General features: G+C 32.3%; 2 protein-coding genes across 2 annotated transcripts; both read right to left on the bottom strand.

The window, feature by feature from the left end:
• Positions 1-5241: 5241 nt before the first annotated feature.
• On the bottom strand, positions 5242-9330 carry LOC127742977 (uncharacterized). The gene is made up of 3 exons (XM_052255650.1): positions 9209-9330; positions 7588-7977; positions 5242-5302 (listed from the first exon to the last, which is right to left on the bottom strand). Exons 1-3 carry the CDS (start codon positions 9328-9330, stop codon positions 5242-5244), a joined length of 573 nt encoding a protein of 190 aa, XP_052111610.1.
• An 8971-nt stretch (positions 9331-18301) lies between these two features.
• LOC107470204 (transcription factor RF2b) lies at positions 18302-20985 on the bottom strand. Its single transcript, XM_052255040.1, has 5 exons — positions 20902-20985; positions 20573-20796; positions 19961-20093; positions 19240-19324; positions 18302-18681 (listed from the first exon to the last, which is right to left on the bottom strand). Exons 1-5 carry the CDS (start codon positions 20983-20985, stop codon positions 18302-18304), a joined length of 906 nt encoding a protein of 301 aa, XP_052111000.1.
• Positions 20986-27240: the final 6255 nt, after the last annotated feature.

Below are 27240 nucleotides of genomic sequence, written 5' to 3'. Positions count from 1 at the left end.
GGGTTTGGCTTGGTACTTATATAGGAAAACTTTAGCATAAGGTTAAGGGCATTAGGGACTATGTATGTGGGGTTATATGGGGTTGGAAAAGACAAGTTATGAGCCAAGAAAGGGTTTCGACTTTCAATCACTCGCTCTCACTCGCTCTCTCATTCACGTATTCATCACATCGTCGAGAGTTGCAAGAATCAAGGCGCACATGCACATGTTTCGGTTATTACACTACCAACTGCTTAATCTACGGCCCCACATGGCACATGCATTTCCCCTCTTGTTTTTTCTTTTCTCATATCATATTCTTAATTAACTAATATATATGCTTATGTATGAAACCAGTACTAATATAGTAATATGGTTTTTCTTTAATCAATTTAGATTTGTTGGATGGTTACTTCAATTATTTGTTTAAGAAAAGTGTTAGGTTAATAAATTTTGTAATTTGTAATTATTAATTAGTTATTATTAGTATTTTTAATGATGTGAAATTATATCTAATAATATATGATTGTTTATTTTTCTTTTACTGGTTAAGTGCTGGTTAAAGTTTAATAAAATTGTTAGTCCATAAACTTTCTTTTTGTTTAAACAAGTATTTTGAAGTTTGAAATTTTTATTGTATATATATTAATTTATTAGTCAATAATAAACTTTTAAATAAAATCATAATTTCGAATAAATTAGTCCCTAACCAGTCGAATTAAAAAATAATATAAACAATAAATGAAATTAGGATTTTTTTTTTCTTTCTTAGAATATAGAAGTCCCTTAAATCACGGTGCATAAAAAAGGCACTAATTTTGGGTTATCTAACCTCTAAGATACGTCCAACATAGTGTGCTGTTGAGGGCAGCACCAAACGGGGTAGAAAATTTAATGCCATATGCCAAGGTATCCTAATTCCTACATAGCCTATTTTCCACAGTTTCATACTTGCTACACTCTTCAATGAAATTAAACCATTATTCTTCATTCAAATTATTAAGGGCAACCAAAACCTCAATTTGACTAATAATAAACTGGTATGTATAGTGGTAGTAACTTTATTTTTTGAATGCGTTGCTGCTACATACAAGAGTACCCTCTTTATTATTTGAAGAGTTGCATTAAATTACCAGTGTGTGCAATTGTTCATGGTTCTGTCTTATTATGCATGAAAAAGGACAAAAGAGTTCGAAGAAAATTCGTATTAATATTGCAGAGGATCTGAGAAATTAGCCGACATGAAGAGAAGGAATCCACATAAACCAATAACTCGAGTATTTTGGTTACACGTGTGCCATGCTCAACTAAAGAGGCTTTGATTAAAGTGGGAATGGATCCTTTCCAATTAAAAAAAGAATAAAGCTAAACTCAGTTAAATATCTTTGGATGAATTTAAAATTTTTACGAGTTAATATATATGGATATTTCTTTTACTAAGTATCAGAATGTTTCTTTTTCATATTAAATGGATGTTCTTTTATATATTTTTTGAATTTGTGATTGTTGGAGGTGGATAGGTTAATGTGAGAGAAAAGAGGAAGGTTTTTATACGTTTTAATTAGATTTATTTAATTAATTTAAATTTTTTTAAATTTTAAATTTAAAAAATTTAAAATTAATTAATTATTAATATAAATTAATGTAATTTTGTTTAGTTTTTGACTGTAATCTCTTGATTCCATGTACTTTCCCTTAAACATTTTATCTATCATCCGAATTAACTGTTGCAGCAATCTCTTTCAACGTAGCATAGGCCTTATTCTTATTCGGCAGGCATTATTTATAATCAAAACTTGAAAGAAGGCATCTTTAATTTGGTGAGGAGACAAAGGTGGTGATAGGCGAAACACAGAAAAGCAAAGTTGTATAGGTCAAATAGATAATTTTTCCAATTGTTTTTGTTAATAGCCAAAAATATTTTAAAAAAGTATCATCTAAAGATCAAATTTTAGTCTATACTTTTAGATATATATTTTTTAAATAGATATTTGAATATTTGAATATTCTCATTAAATTTCAGATTAAATACATGAATAATTTTGCAAACACAAAATTTGTATACTGTTTATTAAAAGCAATATATTTTGTTATTTTTATCTTATTTTAAAATATTTTTATCATTAATAAATTTTGAAAATATTTTTATTAGTAATTTAATACTTTTCACGAAAAAAGAAATTCAAAGTTTACAAAGAAAAAAGGAAGTTACCCACCTAAGGGGAAAATCTCTTCTCTTTTTGTCTGTATTTTCTTTTGATTGCAATATTATAGTTGGTAATCACTGGCAGCACGTATGAGTCACTTCAAATGACTAATTCGTGAATAAACAATCCTATAATTTTAAGTGTCGGTTACTTTTGACATCTTCTAAATCTAATTCTACTAATTAAGCGGACACTAATATAATTCTATAACTTAAAGTAGCATGCATTGATGTGACTATAATACTAATAAAAGTTATGGTAATACAATTAAAGAATCCAATGGTCTCAACTAAAATACCTATGCCTTTTCAAGGTGAAAGAATTGTAGTAACTTTCTATGCATGACAATAATTTGGTTGATTGAATCAAATTAATATCATGTAGGGTTTATATAATTAGAATGATATGAACATGGGAGGAGAAGTATCATGAAGAAGTTCAGTAAGCACAATAACTAACTCGCATTCACCAATTTGATGATAAAACAAGGCCTTTACTTTTAAATTACTAACTTCATTTGTTAAGGCTGAATTATAAAATACAGATGCAAATTTATGGATATTCTGTTTTATTCACAAAAAAAGTAATACATAATAGTCTGAGTGTTTATTGTAAATTTGCAAGATAACGTAAGAAAAAGAAAATAAAATTATAATTAATATACTGTAATTACGGGATGTTATTTTTATTATAAAAAAAGAAAAAAATACGAAATAACATAAAATTCATTCTTGAATATGAGTATATGTTTCAGTGTATGTAGAAGGGGAATAGTAAGACACTGTCTCCAGAAGATATTAAATACACTTTTTATCTTTTTTTTTTAATCCTTTTAATGTTAAAATTTCTATTTTATTGTATTAAAAAATATGAGATTTATTATTGAAATGTTATTTATTATATTTTTAGAAGAAAGTAATTACACACATAAATTTAATATTAACTGAATTTATTTTATTTAAACTAACGGATGATCACAAAATAATAACAACAACAATAATAATAATAATACTCCAAATTAACTTTTAATAATTTTGTTTCAAATAAATTAGTACTTAATAAATAAATATTGACGTAATAGTTCATGCTATTTTATAAAACAGTTTCAAATAATATAAGAGGACAAATTAATTTCTTCTATCCTCAAATTTTAGATAATTTAATTCTTTAATCGTATTATTTTTATAAAAAGTGAATAAAATTAGTATTTTTTGAACAGAATTACAAACTGATTTAGATTATTCTTTTATTTTATTAGATACTAATATATCTAATATTCTAGTTGTCTTTGAATCTTATCATTATGTCCATTCAAATTTTGAATATTAAATTTTTATTCAAATTTTAAATTTTAAATTTTTTGCAACTTAAATGATATCTTATCTAAATTTTAAAATTATTAAATTTTTTTAAATCAAAATAAATTGATCCAATCCAAATAACAATTATTAGAATCGGAATGAATAAAAAAATAAATTCAAGTTAATATAATGTAAATTTTTATCATTTGAATCAAATTTTANATTGCGTTTCAAAAATGCTATATAGTGTATACGAAAAAATATAAATATTTTTTAATTTGTAAATAATTTAAAACATATATAAACAAATATAAAATATGAAATTTAATATTTTTAAAAGTTTTACTCAGTGCATGCAGATTTAAATTCTAATCATGGTCTTTTAATAAATTTTAATGTTAACGCCATAAGGACGTCTGCAAAACTCTGATGTGCATATAAATTACATTTTTTTTTAAGTTGCGTTACTTACTTTAACTCTAAAAACTAAAAAATAAAAAATAAAAAATTTAGATAAAATCAGTATAAATAAATCTGTACAAATTCAATCCAACAGAATACATAAATTCAGTTTTAATATTAATTTTTATTATTTTATCTTTAACTTATATTTATTTATTTTTATCTTATTTTTATTTGCTTTTATCTTTCATATGTCAATGTTTTATATATATTTAGTTTTACTTTCATAATTTACAATTCAATCAATCAACAATCAATAAAAATTCTTTTATTTTTTATTTTCTTTTTCTATTCTTTCACAATTTTATCATGGTATCAGAATAATTTTTGTTTTTTGTTTTTTTAGTTCAAAACTTGGATTTCTTGATCCAATTTTGATATTTCTTATTTTATAAAATTCTTCCAATTCTAATTGCCTTTTCTTTGCATCCATTATGGCATCTTTTATAAACATTGTAGCCAATTTTTTCGTCTTCTCAAATACTAAGTGCCATTTACCCAATGTTGCCTCACACATGGAATATTCTTTACTCGTTATTCTTTATTCATTTTCTTACTTAGCCGCTCCGAAATCGTAGACTCGTCGTCATGGTCCTCCTTTTCTTTTTCCTTTTCCACCCATTCTACTTTTTTGAATTTATCATCATTTACGTGAACCTCTTTCTCCTCCTCCTCCTCCTCCTCCTCTTCTTCTTCTTCTTCTTCTTTGGTGGAATTTATACCAGTTTCATCAGAATAGTAGTTATTACTGTCAACAAAGAATAAAAATCGATTGAGGTGGTAGAGGAAGTATACGCCAGTAATGAGAAGAGACCAGAAATACATTAAGAAAATTGGATTAACAAAGATGATGGATCCTCGGAGAACCGCAGCAGGCATAACCACCACCAACAACCTCTCCAGAATAAAGAGGATTCTCCATATCCACGGTGACATCTGGCTGGTCGCCACGGCGGTATAGAACCACCGAAATACGTAGAATGCGGGCATGATAGTGTCGGTAAAAAGCACCAGAGAAATAAACGACCACGTGTGAGAATCATCAGTGCTAGGGCAAGTGGCCACGGTGTGTGCTGCACATGGCCACGATATTGAAGTAGTGACGATGGTGATGAAAACCAACATAATATGCTCAATCAAGAAAGCCTTGAACTCAACTTCTAACCTTTCATTTTCTGTCATTCTGTTTGTCATTGTTGACACTGCTTAACAAAGGTTATTAGATTAGACTACGCAGGGAAAAAGAAGGTGAAGCCTTATTCAACTATCATTCATGAAATAGTCACGATGGCCTATCTACGCCTTCTTCCGACAGTTTCATCTACACCTTCTTCCGGCAGTTTCATCTGCATTCTGTTTCAGCAGTCATATCTGCATTCTGTTTCAATAATTCAATCTGTACTCTATTTTAGCAGTTCCATCTGCACTTTTATTGCGCTCCACGCACCCTCTCTTTTTTATCGCGCTCTCCATGCCCTCTTTTATTGTGCCATACGCGCCCTCTGAAGATCAATCTTATTGTGCTTTATGCACTTTTTTTTAAGATCGCTGCTTGCTCTCTCTCCCTCAAGCACAGCATCTCCTTTTATATTTTTACCGTCGGCAGCTCTAGCTCCATGAAGAAATGAAGATTGATGGTTTAGAAGTTATAGTAAACTCTCGTTGTAAGTATAGTTACTAAACCAAGCAATCAACCTTTCTTACAAACGTTTTGGTTGTCACAAGTAACAAACCCCTAAATAAACTGATAACCGAAGTATTTAAACCTCGGGTTGTCTTCTCAAGGAATTGCAGGGAGGTATGACTTATTATTGGCTATGAAAAAGGTAAAATTTTGGGGGTTTTGAGAATGAGGAACAAGTATGATAAATGATAAGCGAAATAAATAAATAACTATAAAATAAACTCTTGGCAAGATATGAAAATTCGGAAGTCCTATCCTAGTTACTCCTACAAGAATGGAAGTTAATCCCACTTAGTTAACCTTTGCGTAAGCAAGAGAAAGTCCAGTGAACCAATTGGTTAGAATTCCCAAATCCTAGCCAACTCCTAAAGAAAGACTAGAGTTAGTGGAATTCAAATTAATTAGCCGACATAACAATCAATCATGAATAGTTGATAACTCAAGAGCTTCCAGTTAATCAATTAAAGCCAAGAATATAAAAAGCTAAATGAAAATCATAGATCTAAAAATACCTCAATTGTATTTAAATATAAATTTAAATCTAACATCGAAAGATTTATGACTCAAATGGGCAACATAAATAATAAACAGATAAAAGTATTAGAGTATCCAAAGTAGAAGAGAAACATAAATTAAAGAACATTGAACCTGTGATGAAAAAGTAATATTCCTAATTTCTAAAAATCCTAATCCTAAATTCTTAAGAGAGAGGAGAGAACATCTCTCTCTAAAAACTACATCTAAAACTATGAAAAGTGAATTATGAAAGCATTTTCATGAATGGATGCATTCCCCCACTTTATAGCCTCCAATCTGTGTTCTTTGGGCCAAAAATTGGGTCAAAAACAGCCCAGAAGTCGCTGATTGTGAAATCTGGTCCGTACAGGTCGCGGCAAAGTGACGCGGAGGCGTCGTCCACGCGTCCGCGCGGATTGAAGTTCGCAGATGCGACGCATCCGTGTGGAGCGCGCGTTCGCGTCGCCTATCTGTACGGCCACTATGGCAAATTATATATCAAATCGAAGCCCCGGACGTTATCTTTCCAATGCAAGTAAAACCACATCATTTGAACCTCTTTAGCTCAAGTTATGATCGTTTTAGTGAGAGAGGGTCAGGTTAACAGCTTTTCAGTTCCTTCAACTTCTTGTATTCCTTCCACTTTCGTATGTTTCATTTCCATCCTCTAAGCCATTCCTGCCCTGTAATTCCTGAAATCACTTAACACACATATCAAAGCATCTAATGGTAATAAAAGAGGATTAAATAAAAGGAAATAAAAGTCAAAGAAGTATATTTTCAATCAAAGCACATAATTAGGAAGGTAAATATAAAACCATGCAAATAGTATGAATAAGTGGGTAAAGAGTTGATAAAAACCATTCAATTGAGCACAAGATAAACCATAAAATAGTGGTTTATCACTCCACCATACGCATCTCCCTCTGCATCACTGTGCCACACGCGTCTTCCTCAATCATTTCATCGGAACTTATCCAAGTTGTGAATTATTGACATCTTCCATCCACCAGCTTGTAGGGGGCGTATTAAACTACCCTTCTACCTTAACCCATGACAACAATAAAGAAGTCTCGTAGTCCACAAATTTAGTCCAATAGAATATATAAATTCAGTTCTAATTTTAATTTTAATTATTTTATTTTATCTTATCTATATCTTATATTTATTTGTTCTTATCTTATCTTTATTTGCTTTTATCTTTCATAGGCCAATGCTCTATATTTATATTTAGTTTTACCTTCATAATTTACAATTCAATTCAATTCAATCGATCAACAATCAATAAAAATTTCTTCATCGTTTCTTTTCTTTTTCTATTCTTTTAGAATTTTATCATGGTATCAGAGCAATTCCTGTTTTTCTTGGTATAAAGCTTGGATTTCTTGATCCAATTTTGATATCTCTTTATTGATAAAATTCTTCCAATTCTTGTTACCTTTTTCTTGCTTCCATCATGGCATCTTCCATAAACATTGTGGCCAATTTTTCCATCTTCTCAAATGATAAGTGCCATGCACCCAACATTGCCTCACACTTGGAACATTCTTTATTCGTCTTCTTACTTAGCCACTCCGAAATCGTAGACTCCTCATCATCTTCCTCCTCTTCCTCTTTCTCTTTCTCTTCCACCCACTCTACTTCTTTGAATTTATCATCACTTGTGTGAACCTCTTCCTCATCTTTTTCCACTTTCACCCACTCTACTTCTTTAAATTCATCATCACTTTTGTGAACCTCTTCCTCTTGCTTTTCCTCTTGATCTTCCTCTTTCTCTTCCTCTTCTTGGTCTTTTCCTTTATCATGATCTTTTTCTTCTTCTTTTACTCTTTTGGCAGAATTTATACCGATTTCATCAGAACAGTAGTATTACTATCAACAACGAATAAAAATCGAACGAGGCAACAGAGGAAGTAAACACCAGTATCGAGAAGAGACCAGAAATACAGTAAGAAAGTTAGATTAACAAAGATAGATCCCTAGAGAACCGCAGCAGGCATAACCACCACCAGCAACCTCTCCAGAATAAAGAGGATTCTCCGTATCCACAGTGACATCTGGCTGGTTGCCACGGCGGTATAGAACCACTGAAATATGTAGAATGCTGGTATAATGGTGTAGGTAAACAGCACCAGAGAAATAAACGACCACGTGTGTGGATCATCAGTTCTAGGGCAAGTCGCCACAGTATGTGTTGCACATGGCAACCATATTGAAGCAGTGACGATTGCGATGAAAACCAACGCAATACACTCAATCAAGAAAGCCTTGAACTCAACTTCTGACCTTTTTTTTCTATCATTCTATTTGCCATTGTTGACACTGCTTAACAAAGGTTATTATATTATACTACACGAGGAAAAAGAAGGTGAAGCCTTGCTCAACTATCATTCATGGAATAGTAACTATGGCCTGTCTACATCTTCTTTCGGCAGTTCTATCTGTGCTTCCTACCGGCAGTTCCGTCTGCATTCTGTTTTAGCAGTTCTATCTGCACTCTTATTGCGCTCTACGCGCCCTCTCTATTTTATCGTGCTCTACGCGCCCTCTTTTATTGCACTATACACGCCCTCTAAAGATCAATCTTATCGCGCTTTACGCGCTTTTGTTTTTGAAGATCGCTGCTTGCTCTCTCTTCCTCAAGCACAACATTTCCTTTTATATTTTTGCCGTCGGTAGCTCTAACTCCGCCGCATGCATCTCCCTTTGCATCACTGCGCCACACGCATCTTCTTTAATCATTTCATCGGAACTTATCCAAACTGTGCATTATTTTCCATCCACCAACTTGTCTGGGCGTATTAAACTACTCTTCTACCTTAGCCCTTGACAACAATAAAGAAGTTTCGTGGCCCAGAAATTCAGCCCAACAGAATACATGAAGTCAGTTTTAATGTTAGTTTTTATTATTTTATCTCATCTTATATTTATCTTATATTTATTTGTTCTTATCTTATCTTTATTCGCTTTTATCTTTCATAGTCTTGGTTCAAAGCTTGGATTTCTTGATCCAATTTTGATATCTTTTTTTTTTATAAAATTCTTCCAATTCTTGTTACCTTTTCTCTGCTTTCATCATGGCATCTTCCATAAACATTGTGGCCAATTTTTCCATCTTCTCAAATGCTAAGTGCCATTCACCCAACATTGCCTCACACTTCGAACATTCTTTATTTGTCATCTTACTTAGCCACTCCGAAATCGTAGACTCGTCATCATCTTCCTCTTCTTCCTCTTTCTATTCCTCTTCTTCTTCCTCTTTCACCCACTCTACTTTGAATTCATCATTACTTTTGTGAACCTCTTCCTCTTCTTCTTCCTCTTGCACCCACTCAACTTCTTTGAATTCATCATCACTTTTATGCACCTCTTCCTCTTCCTCTTCCTGGTCTTTTCCATTATCATGATCTTGTTCTTCTTCTTCTCTCTTGGTGGAATTTATACTGGTTTCATCAAAATAGTATTATTACTATCAACAAAGAATAAAAATTGATTGAGGTGGCAGAAGAAGTATACACCAGTAACGAGAAGAGACCAAGAATACATTAAAAAAATTGGATTAAAAAAGATGATGGATCTACGGAGAACTGCAGCAGGCATAACCACCACCAGCAACCTCTCCAGAATGAAGAGGATTCTCCGTATCCACAGTGACATCTGGCTGGTTGCCACGGCGGTATAGAACCACCGAAATACGTAGAATGCGGGCATGATGGTGTAGGTAAACAGCACTAGAGAAATAAACGACCACGTGTGAGGATCATCAGTGCTAGTGCAAGTGGCCACGGTGTGTGCTGCACATGGCCACCATATTGAAGCAGTGACGATGGCGATGTAAACTAACACAATACGCTCAGTCAAGAAAGCCTTGAACTTAACTTCTGACCTTTCTTTTTCTGTCATTCTGTTTGCCATTGTTGACACTACTTAACAAAGGTTATTAGATTATACTACGCAGGGAAAAAGAGGGCGAAGCCCTGTTGAACTATCATTCATGGAATAGTAACTATGGCCTGTCTACGCCTTCTTCCGACAGTTCCGTCTGCATTATGTTTCAGCAGTCATGTCTGCATTCTATTTCAGCAGTTCAATCTGCACTCTGTTTTATCAGTTCCATCTGTACTCTTATTGCACTCCATGCACCTTCTCTTTTTTTTCGCGTTCTATGCGCCCTCTTTTATTGCGCCATATGCGCCCTCTGTAGATCAATCTTATCGTGCTCTACGCGCTTTTTTTTAAGATCGCTGCTTGCTCTCTCTCCCTCAAGTACAACATTTTCTTTTATATTTTTGCCGTCGGCAGCTCTAGCTCCGCCGCACGCATCTCCCTCTGCATCCTTACGCCACACACGTCTTCCTCAATCATTTCATCGGAACTTATCTAAGCTGTGGATTATTGACATCTTCCATCCACCAGTTTGTGGGGGCGTATTAAACTACTCTTCTACCTTAGCCCATAACAATAATAAAGAAGTCTCGTGACCCACAAATTCAGCCCAACAGAATACATAAATTCAGTTTTAATTTTAGTCTTTTTTATTTTATCTTATTTTATATTTATCTTATATTTATTTGTTCTTATCTTATCTTTATTCGCTTTTATTTTTCATAGGCCTATGCTCTATATATATATAGTTTTACCTTCACAATTTACAATTCAATTCAATTCAATCAATCAACATTCAATAAAAATTCTTTCATCTTTTCTTTTCTTTTCTTATTTTTTCACAATTTTATCATGGTATCAGAGCAATTCCTGTTTTTCTTGGTTTAAAGATTGGATTTCTTAATCCAATTTTGATATCTCTTTTTTTCTATAAAATTCTTCGAATTATTGTTATCTTTTCTTTGCTTCCATCATGGAATCTTCCATAAACATTGTGGCCAATTTTTTCATCTTCTCAAATGTTAAGTGCCATTCACCCAATATTACCTCACACTTGGAACATTCTTTATTTGTCTTCTTACTTAGCCACTCCGAAATCGTAGACTCGTCATCATCTTCCTTCTCTTTATCTTCCTTTTCTTGTTTCTCTTCCACCCACTCTACTTCTTTGAATTCATCATCACTTGTGTGAACCTCTTCCTCTTCCTCTTCCACCCACTCTACTTCTTTGAATTTAACATCACTTTTGTGAACCTCTTCCTTTTCCTCTTCTTGGTCGTTCCCATTATCATAATCCTTTTCTTCTTCTTCGTCTTCTTCTCTTTTGACAGAATTTATATCGGTTTCATCAGAACAGTAGTTATTACTGTCAACAAGGAATAAAAATTGATCGAGGAGGCAGAGAAAGTATACGCCAGTAATGAAACGAGTCCAAAAATATATTAAGAAAGTTGAATTAACAAAGATGGATCCCCGGAGAACCGCAACAAGCATAACCACCACCAACAACCTCTCCAAAATGAAGAGGATTCTCCCTACCCACGGTGACATCTGGCTGGTCGCTACGGTGGTATAGAACCACCGAAATACGTAGAATGCGGGTATGATGGTGTAGGTAAATAGCACTAGAGAAATAAATGACCATGTGTGAAGATCATCAGTACTAGGACAAGTGGCCACGCTGTGTGCTGCACATGGCCACTATATTGAAGCAGTGACGATGGCGATGAAAACCAACGCAATACGCTCAATCAAGAAAGCCTTGAACTCAACTTCTGACCTTTCATTTTCTGTCATTCTGTTTGCCATTATTGATACTGCTTAACAAAGGTTATTAGATTATACTATGCAGGAAAAAAGAAGTGAAGCCCTGTTCAACTATCATTCATGGAATAGTTACTATGGCCCATCTGCGCTTTCTTCCGACAGTTCCATCTGTATCTTCTTCTGACAGTTTCGTTTGCATTCTGTTTCAGCAGTTCAATGTGCACTTTGTGTTAGCAGTTTTCTCTACACTCTTATTACGCTTCCCGCGCCCTCTCTTTTTTATTGTGCTCTACGTGGCCTCTTTATTGCGTCATACACGCCATTTGAAGATCAATCTTATTGCGCTCTACTCGCTTTTTTTTAAGATTGCTGCTTGCTCTCTCTCTCAAGCACTGCATCTCCCTCTGCATCACTCCGCCACACGTGTCTTCCTCAATCATTTCATCGAAACTTATCCAAACTGTGGATTATTGACATCTTCCATCCACCAGCTTGCGGGGGAGTATTAAACTACTCTTTTACCTTATCCCATGACAACAATAAAGAAGTCTCGTGGTCCACAAATTCAATCCAATAAAATACATACATTAAGTTCTAATTTTAGACTTTATTATTTTATCTTATCTTATCTTTGCCTTATATTTATTTGTTCTTATTTTATCTTTATTTACTTTTATCTTTCATAGACCAATACTTTATATATATTTAGTTTTACCTTCATAATTTACAATTTAATTGAATTCAATCAATCAACAGTTAATAAAAATTCCTTTATCTTTTCTTTTCTTTTCCTATTCTTTCACAATTTTATCAAAACTGATATTTGCATTGTTATAATCAAATTATATCAAAAGTGTAACACAATTTTACATTCCATATATTAATAAAAATAACATTACAAACATCTTTGATCTCTTGTCAGGTTAAATCGTGACTATAACTAAAAAAAAAATTGATAAAAAATAAATACTACATTGTTTTTAGCATTATGTCATAGTTTAAAATCGTGCTCATAGCTCAATAGTTACAGTTTTCTGAACTAAGATTGTGATTTTTTTATTGCTAAAAAATATGACTATAAATACATAGTCACATTTTTCTTAAACACTCTATACTCATTCACAAAATATATATATATAATTAGATAATTGTATAAAATATTTTATACTTTAATATATCAAAATTAAACTATTTTAAATTTACATACTATATGTTTATTGTTAATAGTTAATAAAATTAAGGCGGTACTTTAAACTCAAGATATCTTCGTTTGAATGAGTTTAATTTTTACTGTACATATAAACCCTAAATCGATATATTACTGCTGAGGAAATAAAGAAGCGTAAAAGATTATTTGAAATATGAGAAATGGACAAGTTGTGCGGTGTGGTTGCGTTCAATCAAAGAACTAACCATTAACAAGGCGTGTGCGTTTAATAAAAAAGACTTGAAGGATGGTTAATTTGTTTCTTAATGTAACAAAGCTTTCAATTCAATGCTTGAAAGTTGAAACAATTAATTGATCTTAGTGATGTTCCTTTTTGTATCCATGTGGCCATTAATACGAAGAGAAGCTATGGAAAGAGTTGTAGGAAAAGTGGTGAAGATCTTCTATTGGGCCCTACCATGTTACTAGCACATGCATGTCCCGTTCTTTGCGGCCCATTTTATTCATTCCTCATTGTCAGAAAAAGATAAAAAGAAAACAAGAAAATAACATGCAAACAAATTTGGATTATGACTTGTAGATAAATATGTTAATTAACTAATTAATGATTAATCTATCTCCTAGTGGATAATAATATCAGTGATGCCTGATGCCTGAGGGGTATGCAACATGAGATTCTTTTTATTTTATTTATCCACTATGAATATTATTAAACGGTGCAGAATTTTTTCATAAAATTAAAAGATGGTGACCCATAAAAATAACATGTTTATAATTTAGCTTTGTAGGAAATGAAAATAAAATTGTATCTTTCAAAAAAAAAAAAAATTGAAAAATTTGACATTCTTTCCTTGTGACATAGTTCTTTCAATATTATATATAGATCTAACTTTTGTATTTGAAATTTTTATAGCAGAATGTGATATCTATGGTTTAAGCACGAGTATTAGTATAATTCAGAAAAAATTCAATAATTTTAGTTAATGAAAAATGTTAACAAACTTGGTTCTTCAGTTCAGCCCTTCCCCCCAAAACTCAGTTAATAAGTACCTGTGGCCTTAAATTTATTAATTAAGGCAATGAAAAACTCCTATATATTAATTATCAATTAGTATTAGGTTGACAAACCTGCTAATCTTGTCTTATTATGCATCGAAAAGACAATAGAGGATGGTTCCTACGAGTGATTATTATATGTGAAGGAACAATTTCTGCTCATTTTTACTGAAGGATGTTTTCACCTTTTTTTTTTCTTCATTATTTCCCCATTAATAAATGGAAAAGTTTAGGGGCCAACAATTTTATTATATTTTGGTCAGCATGTAACCAGTAGAGAAATGTGAGTTATTGGATAAAATTTCACACCAATCTTACACCATCAAATCATCATTAATGACTAGTTGATGGCTACCAATTACAAATGTTGCTGGCCCCTAGCATTACTCTTAATAAAATTCATGGGAATTCACCCTAGATACATACAATAAAAAAAAAAAGATAAAGAACCAATTGAACTTTGAGTCTCCGCTTTTTCGGTGCTAGTCAATATTTGTGGCTTTACCGCAAATTAAAGAAAGAAATTGAAATAGAATAATCCAACATCTAAGATATGGAGTTCGAAAACTCATGTCACTTTTTGATAGAGAAGCGCAAAATGGATGTCCAAAATGCGAACGACCAAAAGGGAAAACCATAAAGTCACTTGCCTAAGCATTTATGAGCATGCAACATTCCACGTTTCTTGTTCATATATATGTGATAAACTGATAACTGAAAAGGCTCAATAATTATGGCAAGGAAGAAATTTTAAAACAATGAGAAAATTGGTGCTTGCATTGAAAGATCAAAGTATTAAAATTATTAGGAGAATATCGTTTCAGGGTACTAGAAATGAGATCCACAAATAGGGTATGTGGACTAAAAGAAAAGAAAAGAAGAGTATTGTGATTTGTGAAAGTGGCTTCCACAAGGGTTGTCCCCAAGACCACTTGGGCAACATGCAAAATATGATGTAAAGACACACACAAATAAAGCATTATATGGATATGGATTTTGGAATTGAAGGCATTGACGTAAAAGGGTGGTTTGAGAGGTCACATTTCAAGTGGTAGTTAAGTAGTGCAGTGGTCACATGATTTTGAACATATAAGACCGGTCTTTCAGAAGAAATGCAAGTTCAAACTACCATGTTCCAAAATCCAAACCCTACCATGTGAAATTATTTAAGAGGGTTGTAACCAATTGAGTTTTCGTTACAACATGTTTGGTGCCCACATATCTGTTGAACTGTTATGTTGTCTCTTATCTACTTTGGACCCTTAGGTTAGTTGTTTCAACAAGTGATTAGGTTGAGGTTGTTAACAAGTTGAAATTAGGTTGGGAACGAAGCGGGATAGCAGTTATTTTAATGTTACTACTTACTATGTTGAACAATAGTTTCATTCTTGACTTGCGAATGTTAAATTTGAAATGTGCACTGAACTGGTTAGAATTCTTACTTTTTTGGATCTGCACTTGGAACAATTTCTTTTCTTAACAAGAATTTCAAAGATAATATTACCAACTAAATCATTCGACCAAGGTGAGAGAAATATATAATGATTCCCAATTTATATCTTTTGTTTATACCCAAGAAAAAAAAGTAGTTATTTTAAAAGATTTTAATCCATTTGAATCACTTAGAAGAATAATTTTTGTTGTTGTTAAGGCACCGTTTGATTTATATACGTGTATGCCAAAGACAGAGATACGATAAAATGTATTTTTTGTTTGGTATGTAAGACACATAAATAAAAGAGACATGGGTATACAAATATACTCACAAAAAATATGTATCATGTGTCTCTCCAATTAGTTGAGACAATAATTTTTAGTTTGAGACACTGAAATTTTTACAATTTTATTCCTTTAATATTTTTGTAATTCCATCCATATCTTTAACATTTTCAACTTAATTTCCTTTTCTTTAACCACTTTTTATTTCCTCTTTATGTAACCTATATATCCATATCCTATTCATGGCTGTTGCCCGACTTTGGACTTTGATGGCATCGCCCTTCATTCTCTTTATGGTGGCATTGTTCGTCTTCTCTTTGGTGGCGTTGGCCTTTTATCCTCTCTATTTTACATTTCATTCTTCCTCTCTTTGGTGGCGAGAGTAATTATAGATTTACAGCGAAAACAACCACAAATCTCATTATAGATTTAGTCTTTTTATATCGACTCCATCCTTCTTTCACCTCTCCTCATCTTTTCATCTTCTTTTCATTCTTTTCTATCTCTTTCTTTTTTTTTTCATTTACTCTAATGCCTTGTTTTATCTTAGATTTAATTTGTATTTATTTAAAATTTTATTTTTTAATAAAAATTTTGTATCTGAGTGTATTGTTTAATTAGAATGCTATTGAAGAACTTTTATTTATTTTATAAACATTGAATTTGAAATTGAATTTTATTTGTGATGTTATTTGTTATGGATGGAGTGATAACTCATTCTCTGTTTGAGTTGATGTTTAAAATGATGGAGATTTGTATTTGTTATGCTGATTTTTTTTAGCAATTTTGTTAGTTTTGATGCTTATGAGATTGAATTTGTTTTGATTAAGAATTACTAGATTAAGAATTACCAAACAAAAAGAAATCTGTGTTGGTTTGAAGATGGTGATGCCATGGTAAATTGCAATGATTTTGAAAGAGAGTGAAAAGGCTGAAGTGATGATGGCGATATATAAATGATGAGGGTAAAATTGACTTTTTAGTAGAATTATGAGTTGTATGTTCAGTCGATGTCTTATTAATTACCAAACACAATACAAAATTAATGTCTTCTTGTACCTATATATTCTTATGTATGTGTGTATGTTTTCATACTTTCGAGACAACAACCAAATACAGCCTAAAGGCACAAGGGGGGAAAACGCTAAAATTTAAACCCATGTTCTTCATGTATAAATTTTATGTTTACTTATGATCGAATAGTCTCCAATTTTAAACATTACAATATTACTTAAATTTTTTTAATCAGATAAATTGGACAACTTTCAAACTTTCAATCCTAAGTATTATAACATTAAAAATCATCTATACTACACACTCACACATACAATACTTAAAGCAATCTCATCTATCATTTAACCTTATCAAATTTCAAAACTACGCATAACATATCAAGAGACACCATGATTTGCCACTTGAACTAACGCTTCAACTCCAACATTACCTAAGCAATGCTTTCATGGAATCTTATTGGCAAATGTGAAACAAAAAAGCCTAAGTGTTGAAAATTAAAAGGATGAACGAATGAAAAAAGACAATAACGGATAGGATCAACTATAAAGGAAAACAAGGGACCATAACAATAAGTAGTGTTCGCCATTCATTTTCTCCCGTATTTTTTTTAGACATGAGAATAACTAGTAAGATATGTGATTGTGGTCATTTAAGGAACTATTTATTCAGATGGATCCTTCAAAAGTGACAGCAGAATAACCAACGAAAATGTCAGCCTTTTTGTCCATTTCTACGGATACATGACGACCTAACCAACATCCATTGCATACTAGTTGAATTCACAAATGAAATTGATGACAAATGCTTCTTTGTACAATGGGTTACAAATAGAGAACTGAACACCGGTTAATGGGTTATTAAATGGAAGGCCAATTCTATTCGGCCTATGAATTAATGCTTAAATTTTACCTACTTTATTTTTGTAATAAATTTTAAATTTTTAAAAATTATTTATTTTTATACTTTTTAAATTAAATATTAATTTTTAATCTTTTTTACTAAATTAGACATCACCTTTTAGACACTATAACAATCACCTAAATGAAATGTCAAATAACTAATTTGGATTGGTCGAGTGGTCAACTCACATAAGTAAGTGTTGGGAGTTTGAATCTCACCTTGTGCATGCAATAACCCATTGGCCAGTGACAGACCCTTAAATGAAGTTCAGATCCGTAACAGATTAATCTTTGGCCTATCAGGATAGAGAATACCGTGGGCAACAAAAAAAAAATAGAATGTGAAATTAGGCAAATATTATCAAAGTTGTTATAAAATAATTTGTTAAAAAGAAAAGAAAAATTGTCATATAATACAAAAATAAAATAAGAAAAACCTGTCTCACTTGAGCTCATACATTAATTTGAACCCTAACAAAAATTGGCAGAAGGAGAGGAGTGAAGATATCAATGAACATGATAAAAAAAATGACCTTTTTATAAATTAATTGAATAGAAAAACAAAAATCAATCACTTGTGTCAGACTATGAACAATCTAATTAATAAACAAGGAGGTGAAACATGTTGGTCAGTCAAATTTAAATCAAAAGGCATCGTTGATTTTATTAACAGAAATGGAGGGACCATCATGAATCAGAACATGAGGGATCGGATGACTTATGTCTAGCACCTGAAATTGGCCAACAGGAACATGATCACTTGGCAACATGTTTGACAAATTGTATGGAGTAGTTACATCAATCAGCGGTCGAGGGGAAGACATATTAGGCGACAGTGGATGCAAAGGAGGCATTTGCATGGTGTGAAGTTCGCCTGCAAAATGTTGCGATTGAAACGAGAAGAAAGGAGCTTGAGAATATGAAGGCCGATGCATTGCCAAACTATTCGAATTGGGACGAGTTACCATCTCTCCAGTAGCAATCTTGAGTCTATCAACTTCTTTTTTCAGTGCTTCATTCAGAGCTGTAATTTTTTTAACAAAAAAAGGGATGGTTGAAGTCAAGCGTATTATATAAATCACAATATCTTAGTTGAAATATTAACAAAAACAAATACACTCTTAGTTAGTCATTGAGCATGAGGGGGGAAAACTATTTTTGAGGAGTACAAGAAATCTAATACTTATGAAATAAAACTAAAAAGTGCATAAAAGGTTGTAAACAATAATATCTCGGAAAATAATAATTCTACATTTATGCTCATACTGAAGAAAAAAAAAATCCTCATTATCAATCTGGCTTCATGTCATGATCCATGTCATGAAGACATGAATCATTCATGTGAAAGGTAGAGGAAGACTTAGGAAGACCATCCATGAGGTGGTCAAACGATATCTACATGTAAACGATCTTTCTGTAGACATGATACATAATAGAGCTCAATGGTGTCGTTTGATCCAAAGTAGCCAACCCCACCTAGTGAGGCAAGGCTTCATTGTTGTATAAATTTGGCTTCAAAAATTCTCAGATTTTCTTTGTATGATTGAAACATACCATCACATATTTATCCAAAAATACATACCATCACATAACTTAGCTTGTTGCTCCATAGCTTGTAAGCGTAGCCTAAGTTCAGTATTTTCAGTAGTCAAACCAGTTGTATCTCTCTGAAAAAGATTTTTCGCAATGAATAAGTCTTAGGTAGCATTATATGAATGCCTTAAGCGTTCCATAACATACTAGGAATTTTACAACTAGTAAACAACACACATTTAAAGAAAACAAAATGCCTTTAAAAGGAAAACAGAAAACATGCCAAAGAGTAAATAACAAATGACCAACGAATAGATAGGTGGTAATTGTTCCTGATATTTACAAGATAACACATCTAAACTATACATGAAACAAAATCAAGTATATCAAACAGGAATAGGATCCTCACACATTAAGGGATCATCATACAGTAGATTGAATGATACGGAACAAATATATAGCATGAGAGGACCCATATCCTGTCTAACCAATCATAAGTAATGAACGTTTATAATTCAGAAAGTTAAATATTCGCATCATGTTTTATGTTTTCGTGCCAATACTGAATAATAAGGAGCCTAACATATCATTATGAATGATCAGAGTTTTGGGACAATGTATAGCACACATTAATGAGGTATGTTATAATGTACTGTGCATAATTAGGCTGAAGTAATGATACATGCATTAATGTGTGATTTAAAACAAGCAAGAGAATGAAAGAGAAAAGCACATGTATACTAGGTGGAATGAAGGCAGCAGGTAAGAACCTGAAAAAGATTTAATTGGGCTGAAAGAGTAGTTGCTTCTGTTTGAAGAACCTGAATTTTTCTCTCAAGCTCCACCACATAACAAGCTCTCCTCTCCTTTGAACGGGCCGCCGATTTACGGTTGGCCAAAATCCTGCACAATTTGGAGGTACCCTCTTTAACTAACAAAAATATGAATCACCATTTAAAAAAGGAATCATGAACAGCACGATTACAGAGAATACCATGCATTTTCTATTTAAGTCAATTTCAATATTTCATTGACTAAATGTGAAAATCGATTTATGCAATAGATACATTATCCCCTATCAATTATGAATTTTTTCACCAAATCACCACTGTAAATGCTTTTCAACTTTTCAACTTGGAACAAGTGGCAGAGAGCGCCACCATGGACCGTTGTGGCCCATGCAAGTGCACAATCGCATTTCCTTTTAGAAAAAGAAACGATCTAAAAAATTGAATGAAAATTTTCAACTAAAGGCAACTTACAGGTTTGAGCTAAGCTATAATAACATTGTTATTCCTATGACAATCGAATATGAAGATTGAATAACGAATGAGAGAGAGAGAGAGAGAGAGAGAGAGAGAGAGAGAGAGAGAGAGAGGAACCTCTTGGCTCGCTTGGGATCAACAGTCCACAATTCAGCGAGCTTGTCAGGGGACATGGCCTTCTTGGCCTCAATGCCTTCCAACAACAATGAAGAAGAAGAGGTGCCGTCCGCCGAGTTGCTGCGCCGGTGACCAGGCCTCACGGTGGTTTTACTGATATCCACAATGGGCGGCACGGTGGCAGAGGCAGGTGAGAACGGAGGTAGTTGGTGGTCGGATACGGGCTTAGAGAGGGATTCGGCTGCTACGGAAGATGAGGAGGAAGAGATGACAGTTTCGTTGTTATGAATGGAATTTTTGAAATCAAAGGAATCAACATCCAAATCCACATCCATATCGAGATCAAGATCAAATTCGTCGGGGATTCGGACATGAAGCTCCGATTGAGTTCGACGGTGGTGTGAGAACGACATCATTTGTGGGGTTTTTAGGAGAGAGGAGAGGATAATAAAACTCTCTCTCTCTCTCTCTCTCTCGTATTCGTTTCGATGTTTCAATCAGATCAAGATGTATTAATTTTCCATTTTACTCATGACACACAATTGGTTTGCGGTTTGGTTCGATATTTAGAAGAAAAATCATTCGAACTAATTATATATAAAATACTAGCATGATAACCCATGCAACTGCATGTGATCCATGTATTTTTAAAATTTTTAAATAAAGAATATTAAGATAAAATCAAAATATGTTGGATAAAATACATATGTTATATCAATATTCAAATAACAAAAAAATTATTCCTACGTTAAAATAGTATCAGAGGATATAATAATCATTTAGCATGTTAATTAATATTATAACAAAATTTAGAGCACACGATAAGATAAACATGAAAGTAGCAACAACACAGTTCAAAAGATAAACATAAATAAGAACCATAACTAATATAATTTATGTATATAAAAAAGATTTCTTTGATTCATCATGTTAAAATAATTTATTTCTTGGATAATTTTTTTTAAAAAAATATAAATTGTTATTTTTCAATGCTAATAGAGGTTTATCAAAAAAAGAGGACCAAATGCATAAAAAGATGAAGAACTTAAGGAAGATATACTATTTTGGCCTTTCATTTTGTTTATTTGCTAATTGAAGAAAAAGAGAAAGAGAAAAAGAATGGATGTTTGAAATCTCTCATCAAACTTATCATTTTCCAAGATGAAAGAAAGAAATAGAGAGATAAGTGTAAGGCTTCTTTTGCGCAACTTCAACTCATTTCTACAAATCTCTCAACCACTATCTTTTAATCCAAACTCTAACTTAGATGAGAGAGAGAGTGCACTATAAAGGACGTTGCTTTTTGGTTTATCTTTTATTTTTTTTATTTTTTTCTTTCTCTTCTATTCTTTATTCCTAAATATTGTGAAAGTGACGCTTGAATGAATACTCTACTGCTATTTGAATGTATAAAATATAGTCTATTTTTAATATACCATTTAAAAAATAAAGAGGTAGTATTTTAAAAATGGTTCCTAATGTGCCTCTAAATTTTTTCCAACTTATCAGATTTAAGAAGCATGAATTCTTAAGGGTGCTGATAATCGATAGATACTATTTTTTTCTTCATTAATTTTCAACCATATGTAAATTTTAAAAATAATAATGAATCCTAGTGGAATCATTTCCAAAAAAGAAACATGTAAAGCAAAAAAAGGAATAACTTTAATGGTTTCAGAAAAAGAAAGGTGATATGAGTAATATAATTATGCAGGTGACTTAACAACGGTACAAATAGTTATTCGGAATCACAAAATCAAAATATAAGAAAAAATCCCTAATGGATAAGTGTTGTCGACACCTATTTTTTAGTTCAGTCTTAGATTCATTTGTGATCGATAAATGTTGCAGGAAAACATAATGTGATAAAAAAATCTAAGTAATACTGCAAACATATTCATCCTTAATTCATGAATAATCTTTAACCATAAAACTCTTCATGAAGTGTTTCACAGAGTATCTTTAATCTGCAAACATTACTTAAAACTTATAAAAAATGTTGCTAACAACTTCCAATAAGTTATATTAATGACTGTTCTTCAAAAAATGTTAATTATCCCAAAAAAGAGATATAAACCAATAAATTATGAAATGATTATAGAGAGTGCCATCCTCATGGTTTTTTACCTATTAAATTTACAATGAGAACCTACTATGTGATCATATCGTCCACCCCACTTTAATCCCCAACATTTGGTAGTTTCTTCTAAGTTAGTTCTTCTGCTATTCAACATCTTTGGCTTTAGCTTCTTGCTCTAAATGTTGTCTGTTTGAATAACTCAACGCGTTCATTTTCAAGAACATATTGCAAACATTCATGGAGACTCCATAAACTATGTACATAAGCTAATAAGCATAACATAAAACATAGTATGGAGAGACAACAATTTACCTTGTCATCAATCTTAGCTTCTCTCTAAGCATGAAGAATATTCATGATGGGACTTCTCTTGGCATACTCAAGTACATATTCTACTATCGGAGCAATTAAATTCATACTTGAACCAACTTAGCAAACTCTCCAAAAACACACTTTTTCATAAGAATAATCACTATAGTTGGGAATCCAAATTTCTTTCTCCAAATAAAAAATATAGAATAAAGGACAAATAGCTTCCTGACCTTTTTTTCCGCAGACATTTTCATCTTCAAAGAACAAAAAATACATTTATGTCCTTGACTCCTGTAAAACATGAACATATTAACCCTTCCGTTGAATTTAGTCTGTTGGACCCGTCAAAAAACTCTGATGTGGCAAATGTGGATCTGACGTGTTCATACGGGAGTCCACGTGGCTCTGAGCTTTTGGAAATTGGACATATAAATCCTCAGACACAAAAATGACGCCATTTCACTACCTCCCCTAATCTTTCAAATTTTTTCGTTCCTTGTAGATCTGCTAACTCTTCAATTTCTCTCAATTGAAATCATTTTCGTTTCCACCGAAACCTTCCAAAATCCTCGTCCTCTAAGGTCAGCTCCTATTATTCTCTTCAATTAATTTCTTGTTTTCCACAGTAATATCTCTCTTCAATCCCATTTTTTCAACAATCTTAGGGTTTTCTGTTCCCTCGCCATAACCCTAGATCTCTGCTGCTGCTGCACCCTTGAACCAATGGTGGCAGGAATTCTCAAAGATGTTCTAGTATTACCTGGATAAATCTACGCCTCACGCCACCTATAGGTGGATTGGGACTTTGGAAATTGTGTCAATTTATGTCTTGAGGGTTTTTTATGTCCAGGGATTTTACATTGTGTCTTATAGGCTTGGAATTTACTTGCTGAACCTCTTGATTGGGTTCTTGTCCCCTTTGGTTGATCCTGAGTTGGAGCCTAATGCTGATGGACCTTTGGTTCAAACTATTCATTCAACGGCTTCCAGAGTTTAAGTTTTGGTAAACTTTAGGGGTTTTACTGTTGTTTCATTGATAGTATGTTAATTTGCATATAACTTTGTTGTCATCATTGCTAAACCTTAATTGAATTTGGGAGTACATTTTTTTTGCCGATTCTATATCTCTTATTGGGCACTTGTCTTATTGTGAGCTGCACCTTGTTTTTGTAACATTTTGTCATTTTTGTATATTTGCATTTCCATATGATCATCTCGCACGTGCGTGTAGATGCAACTGCCTGCTAACCATTCAATAATTAAGTTGAGTTATGACCACTGGCATTTATTCGCAGCCTATTTTAATTATCCATGTATATCAAAAAGGAGAAAGAAATGTTTATTTATGTATAGACAAACTATTTGTGTTAATTTTTTGTATTAATTTTTTGGTCATTTTCACGTTAAATTCGATGCCATACACAAACTTTGAGTTTTTCAGAATCCAACCCACTAAAGTTTATAGTGGGTTGTTCTTATTAATGTACTATGGATATCTAGTCTCAAAATCACTATGAAACTGCTTTTATGGAAATCTGTTTTTAAACGGAGAATAAGAGGCATCACTGGAATGGCATCATATTGGATAATCACTATATTGACTTTGGTGGAATGAGTTGATCTGTTTAGCTTAGTTTTCCTGAAAGATCTTGGTTTCATTGAAGTGTTGTGCTACAATTCTTCAGGAATCAATCTTGGTCAGGGCAAAAAAATTTGAAAGATTGGGGGAGGTAGTGAAACGGCATCATTTTTGTGCCTGGGGACTTATATGTCCAGTTTCCAAAAGCTCACAGCCACGTGGACTCCCGTAACGGACATGTCAGCACCATGTTTGTCACGTCAGAGTTTTTTGACGTGTCCAACAGACTGAATTCAACAGAAGGGTTAATATGTCCACATTTTACAGGGGTCATGGACATGAATGTATTTTTCTTTTCTTAAAGACAAAAATGTCCGCAAAAAAAAAATGTCAGGGACCTATTTATCTTTTACTCAAAAATATATTTGAACTCTCACTTTGCTTTCCCTTGGGAATATAAATTTCTTTTATCAAAGAAATCATAAGAACTAAAGTTTTGCTCTTTTGGTTGTTGTAACCTTTTGTAACATCAACTGATTTTTTGATAGTTATGGACCATTCGAAAAAGCAAATATCTATAGCTTCAACATCATCTTCTTAAGCATTTGCATTAAACAAAATGTACACTATATATAATTGACTATAGCTATAAGCAAAATATATTGATTGATTAGTGAAATCCTTGAAAAATATTAGATGTTGCATTAAAATATATCTTGCTATACTCAGACGAATTGATCATTTTCATATCAAGGATTAAGGTAGTTTTAGTATGAAGTAAAAGTATAAAAGAAAAACACTCCATTGAAAAAAAAAAATTGATTCCACCAAGCTGGCATCACAACAGCAAAATTAAGAACATGAAATGACTACTATTTTAGATACAACTTAAAAAATGTGACTACATTAACACATACACTATTAGTGTCATGCATGTACTTATTCAGCTCTTCTTCATCTATGGTATAGTCATGCAAAACTCAATTAGTCCACTCGCTTCTGTTTTAGTGATCAAACCACATTCGATTAATTTTTCTTTAAAAAGATTTCCCAAAGATTAGAGCTTTTCCAGTATTTGAAATTTAGCTACAAAATATATTATCTTGAAACTCTATGTTTTTATTATGTGTTGTTCAATTATACAAAACCTTAATAATAGATAGATGATTAGATATAAATTATCAATTATCATTATTAGCAAAGTATAATCAACAATGTTTATCAAGCACACAACCATATCACCCCTCAAGAATATTATTCGAGAAAACAGAAGGCAGAATATTACTAATTATCTGATTCAACCTAACTAACAATACCTGAATCTAGTAAAATTAGGCCAAATTCTTTGCAACCTTTCAAAATCAATTTGAAACAAAAATCATAAAGTAATAGAAGCACTTAAAAAAATACAAAAAACATAGTGAACAGAAACTCGATAACAAATGCTCACATAAAACAAAAAGGACTGAAAGCTAAAATGTAACAAAGCAGTTAAGAACTGAAAGGAGCTCTAACAACAGAACAACAAAAAAAACTGGAAGCTAGTCATTCAACCATCTTACACCAGATTAACAAATTTCTTAAACTACAACTTGAGGTGTTGCAAGCCTTTCAATTAGAACCCTGCAAGAGTCTTTAAAATTCAGTTTAATAGCTGAATATTTAATATTATTGTCAAACAATTCAAAAATTTCAAGAACTATCTTTCACATATCCTCAATGAGCAAATAAATATTACACAACTAACCTCAAACGGATCACTCTACAGACTGCTGCTTGATAGGTAAATGGAAAGAAATTTTCCAACATCATATCTACTATACCCAAATGTCATTTAGGTAAGGTCATCAGTTCCAAATAAAAAAAACTCATTTTCATCAGCAATCTATACAAATGGATAATAAAATTAGTCAGTTTAAATAAATAATTAAGAGTATGAGAGAGTAGAAATTTTAAGCTCATATATACATTTGCTAACTGCGTTCCAATAAACGCGTGGGAGGCATTCCCCTTTGAAGTGACCCATTACTGCACTCCAATCATACGATTCCTAGTTAAAAAGCCTCGATTGTTAGAAGCAATTAATGATTTAGAGGGTGGGAGGATCAAATCCTTTACAATGAGAGAAGTTATAAGGTATCCATACCTGAAGGACTCATGTTTTATAATATGCCTGTGTGCTATGCTTGGATTCGATATTTGGTGGAACATAGCTCCTGAGAAATTGCTCTTAAAACTGCCTGCTTTGTGCTTCCCGGATCTTAGTACCCTTTTGAGGGTAGTTCGGGATACTTTCTTTGATCAAATTTATAGCATTCACCCTCATGTTATCAGCCCATGTAACTATCTATTAAAAAATATATAAAATTGATTATAAGCTATACATCCTATTCAATATTACAAATCAATTACTTGGAATGAGTTAAAGTCCACCAAAACTCAAGTGAATTACATACATCTTACTCAAATTACACCAGTCCATCAAATATAAAGTCTAAGAAAATTCATAGAAATATAAACTCCGTTTTTCAATTGATAGATATTAAAAAACAAATATTAATAAAGGGGGGACATAAAAAGTGTACGGATGAGTAAAAACAAAAATTATTACAAAAGAAGAAAAAAATGATAAAAGAACAAGAGAGGTTAAAATTAATTAAAAAATATATATATATTTTGTATTTATTTTTATTTTTA

This window comes from Arachis duranensis, chromosome 10 (assembly GCF_000817695.3).
Source record: "Arachis duranensis cultivar V14167 chromosome 10, aradu.V14167.gnm2.J7QH, whole genome shotgun sequence".
NCBI classification, from domain to species: Eukaryota; Viridiplantae; Streptophyta; class Magnoliopsida; order Fabales; family Fabaceae; genus Arachis; species Arachis duranensis.
This window is presented reverse-complemented; position numbering and strand designations above follow the sequence as displayed.

Excerpts from the sequence above, each read along its gene's own strand:
- LOC127742977 (XM_052255650.1), bottom strand. The coding sequence starts at position 9,330 with ATGACAAATAAAGAATGTTCGAAGTGTGAGGCAATGTTGGGTGAATGG. Across the intron at positions 7,978-9,208 it reads ATGATGAAAGCAGAGAAAAG|AGTAAAAGAAGAAGAAAAAG; the intron begins GTAACAAGAATT and ends TTCTGCCAAAAG. Across the intron at positions 5,303-7,587 it reads ATGATGGAAGCAAGAAAAAG|AATGCAGATGAAACTGCCGG; the intron begins GTAACAAGAATT and ends CTGCTGAAACAG.
- LOC107470204 (XM_052255040.1), bottom strand. The coding sequence starts at position 20,985 with ATGTCGTTCTCACACCACCGTCGAACTCAATCGGAGCTTCATGTCCGA. Across the intron at positions 19,325-19,960 it reads CCCAATTAAATCTTTTTCAG|AGAGATACAACTGGTTTGAC; the intron begins GTTCTTACCTGC and ends AATCTTTTTCAG. Across the intron at positions 18,682-19,239 it reads ACAAGCTAAGTTATGTGATG|CTCTGAATGAAGCACTGAAA; the intron begins GTATGTATTTTT and ends AAAAAATTACAG.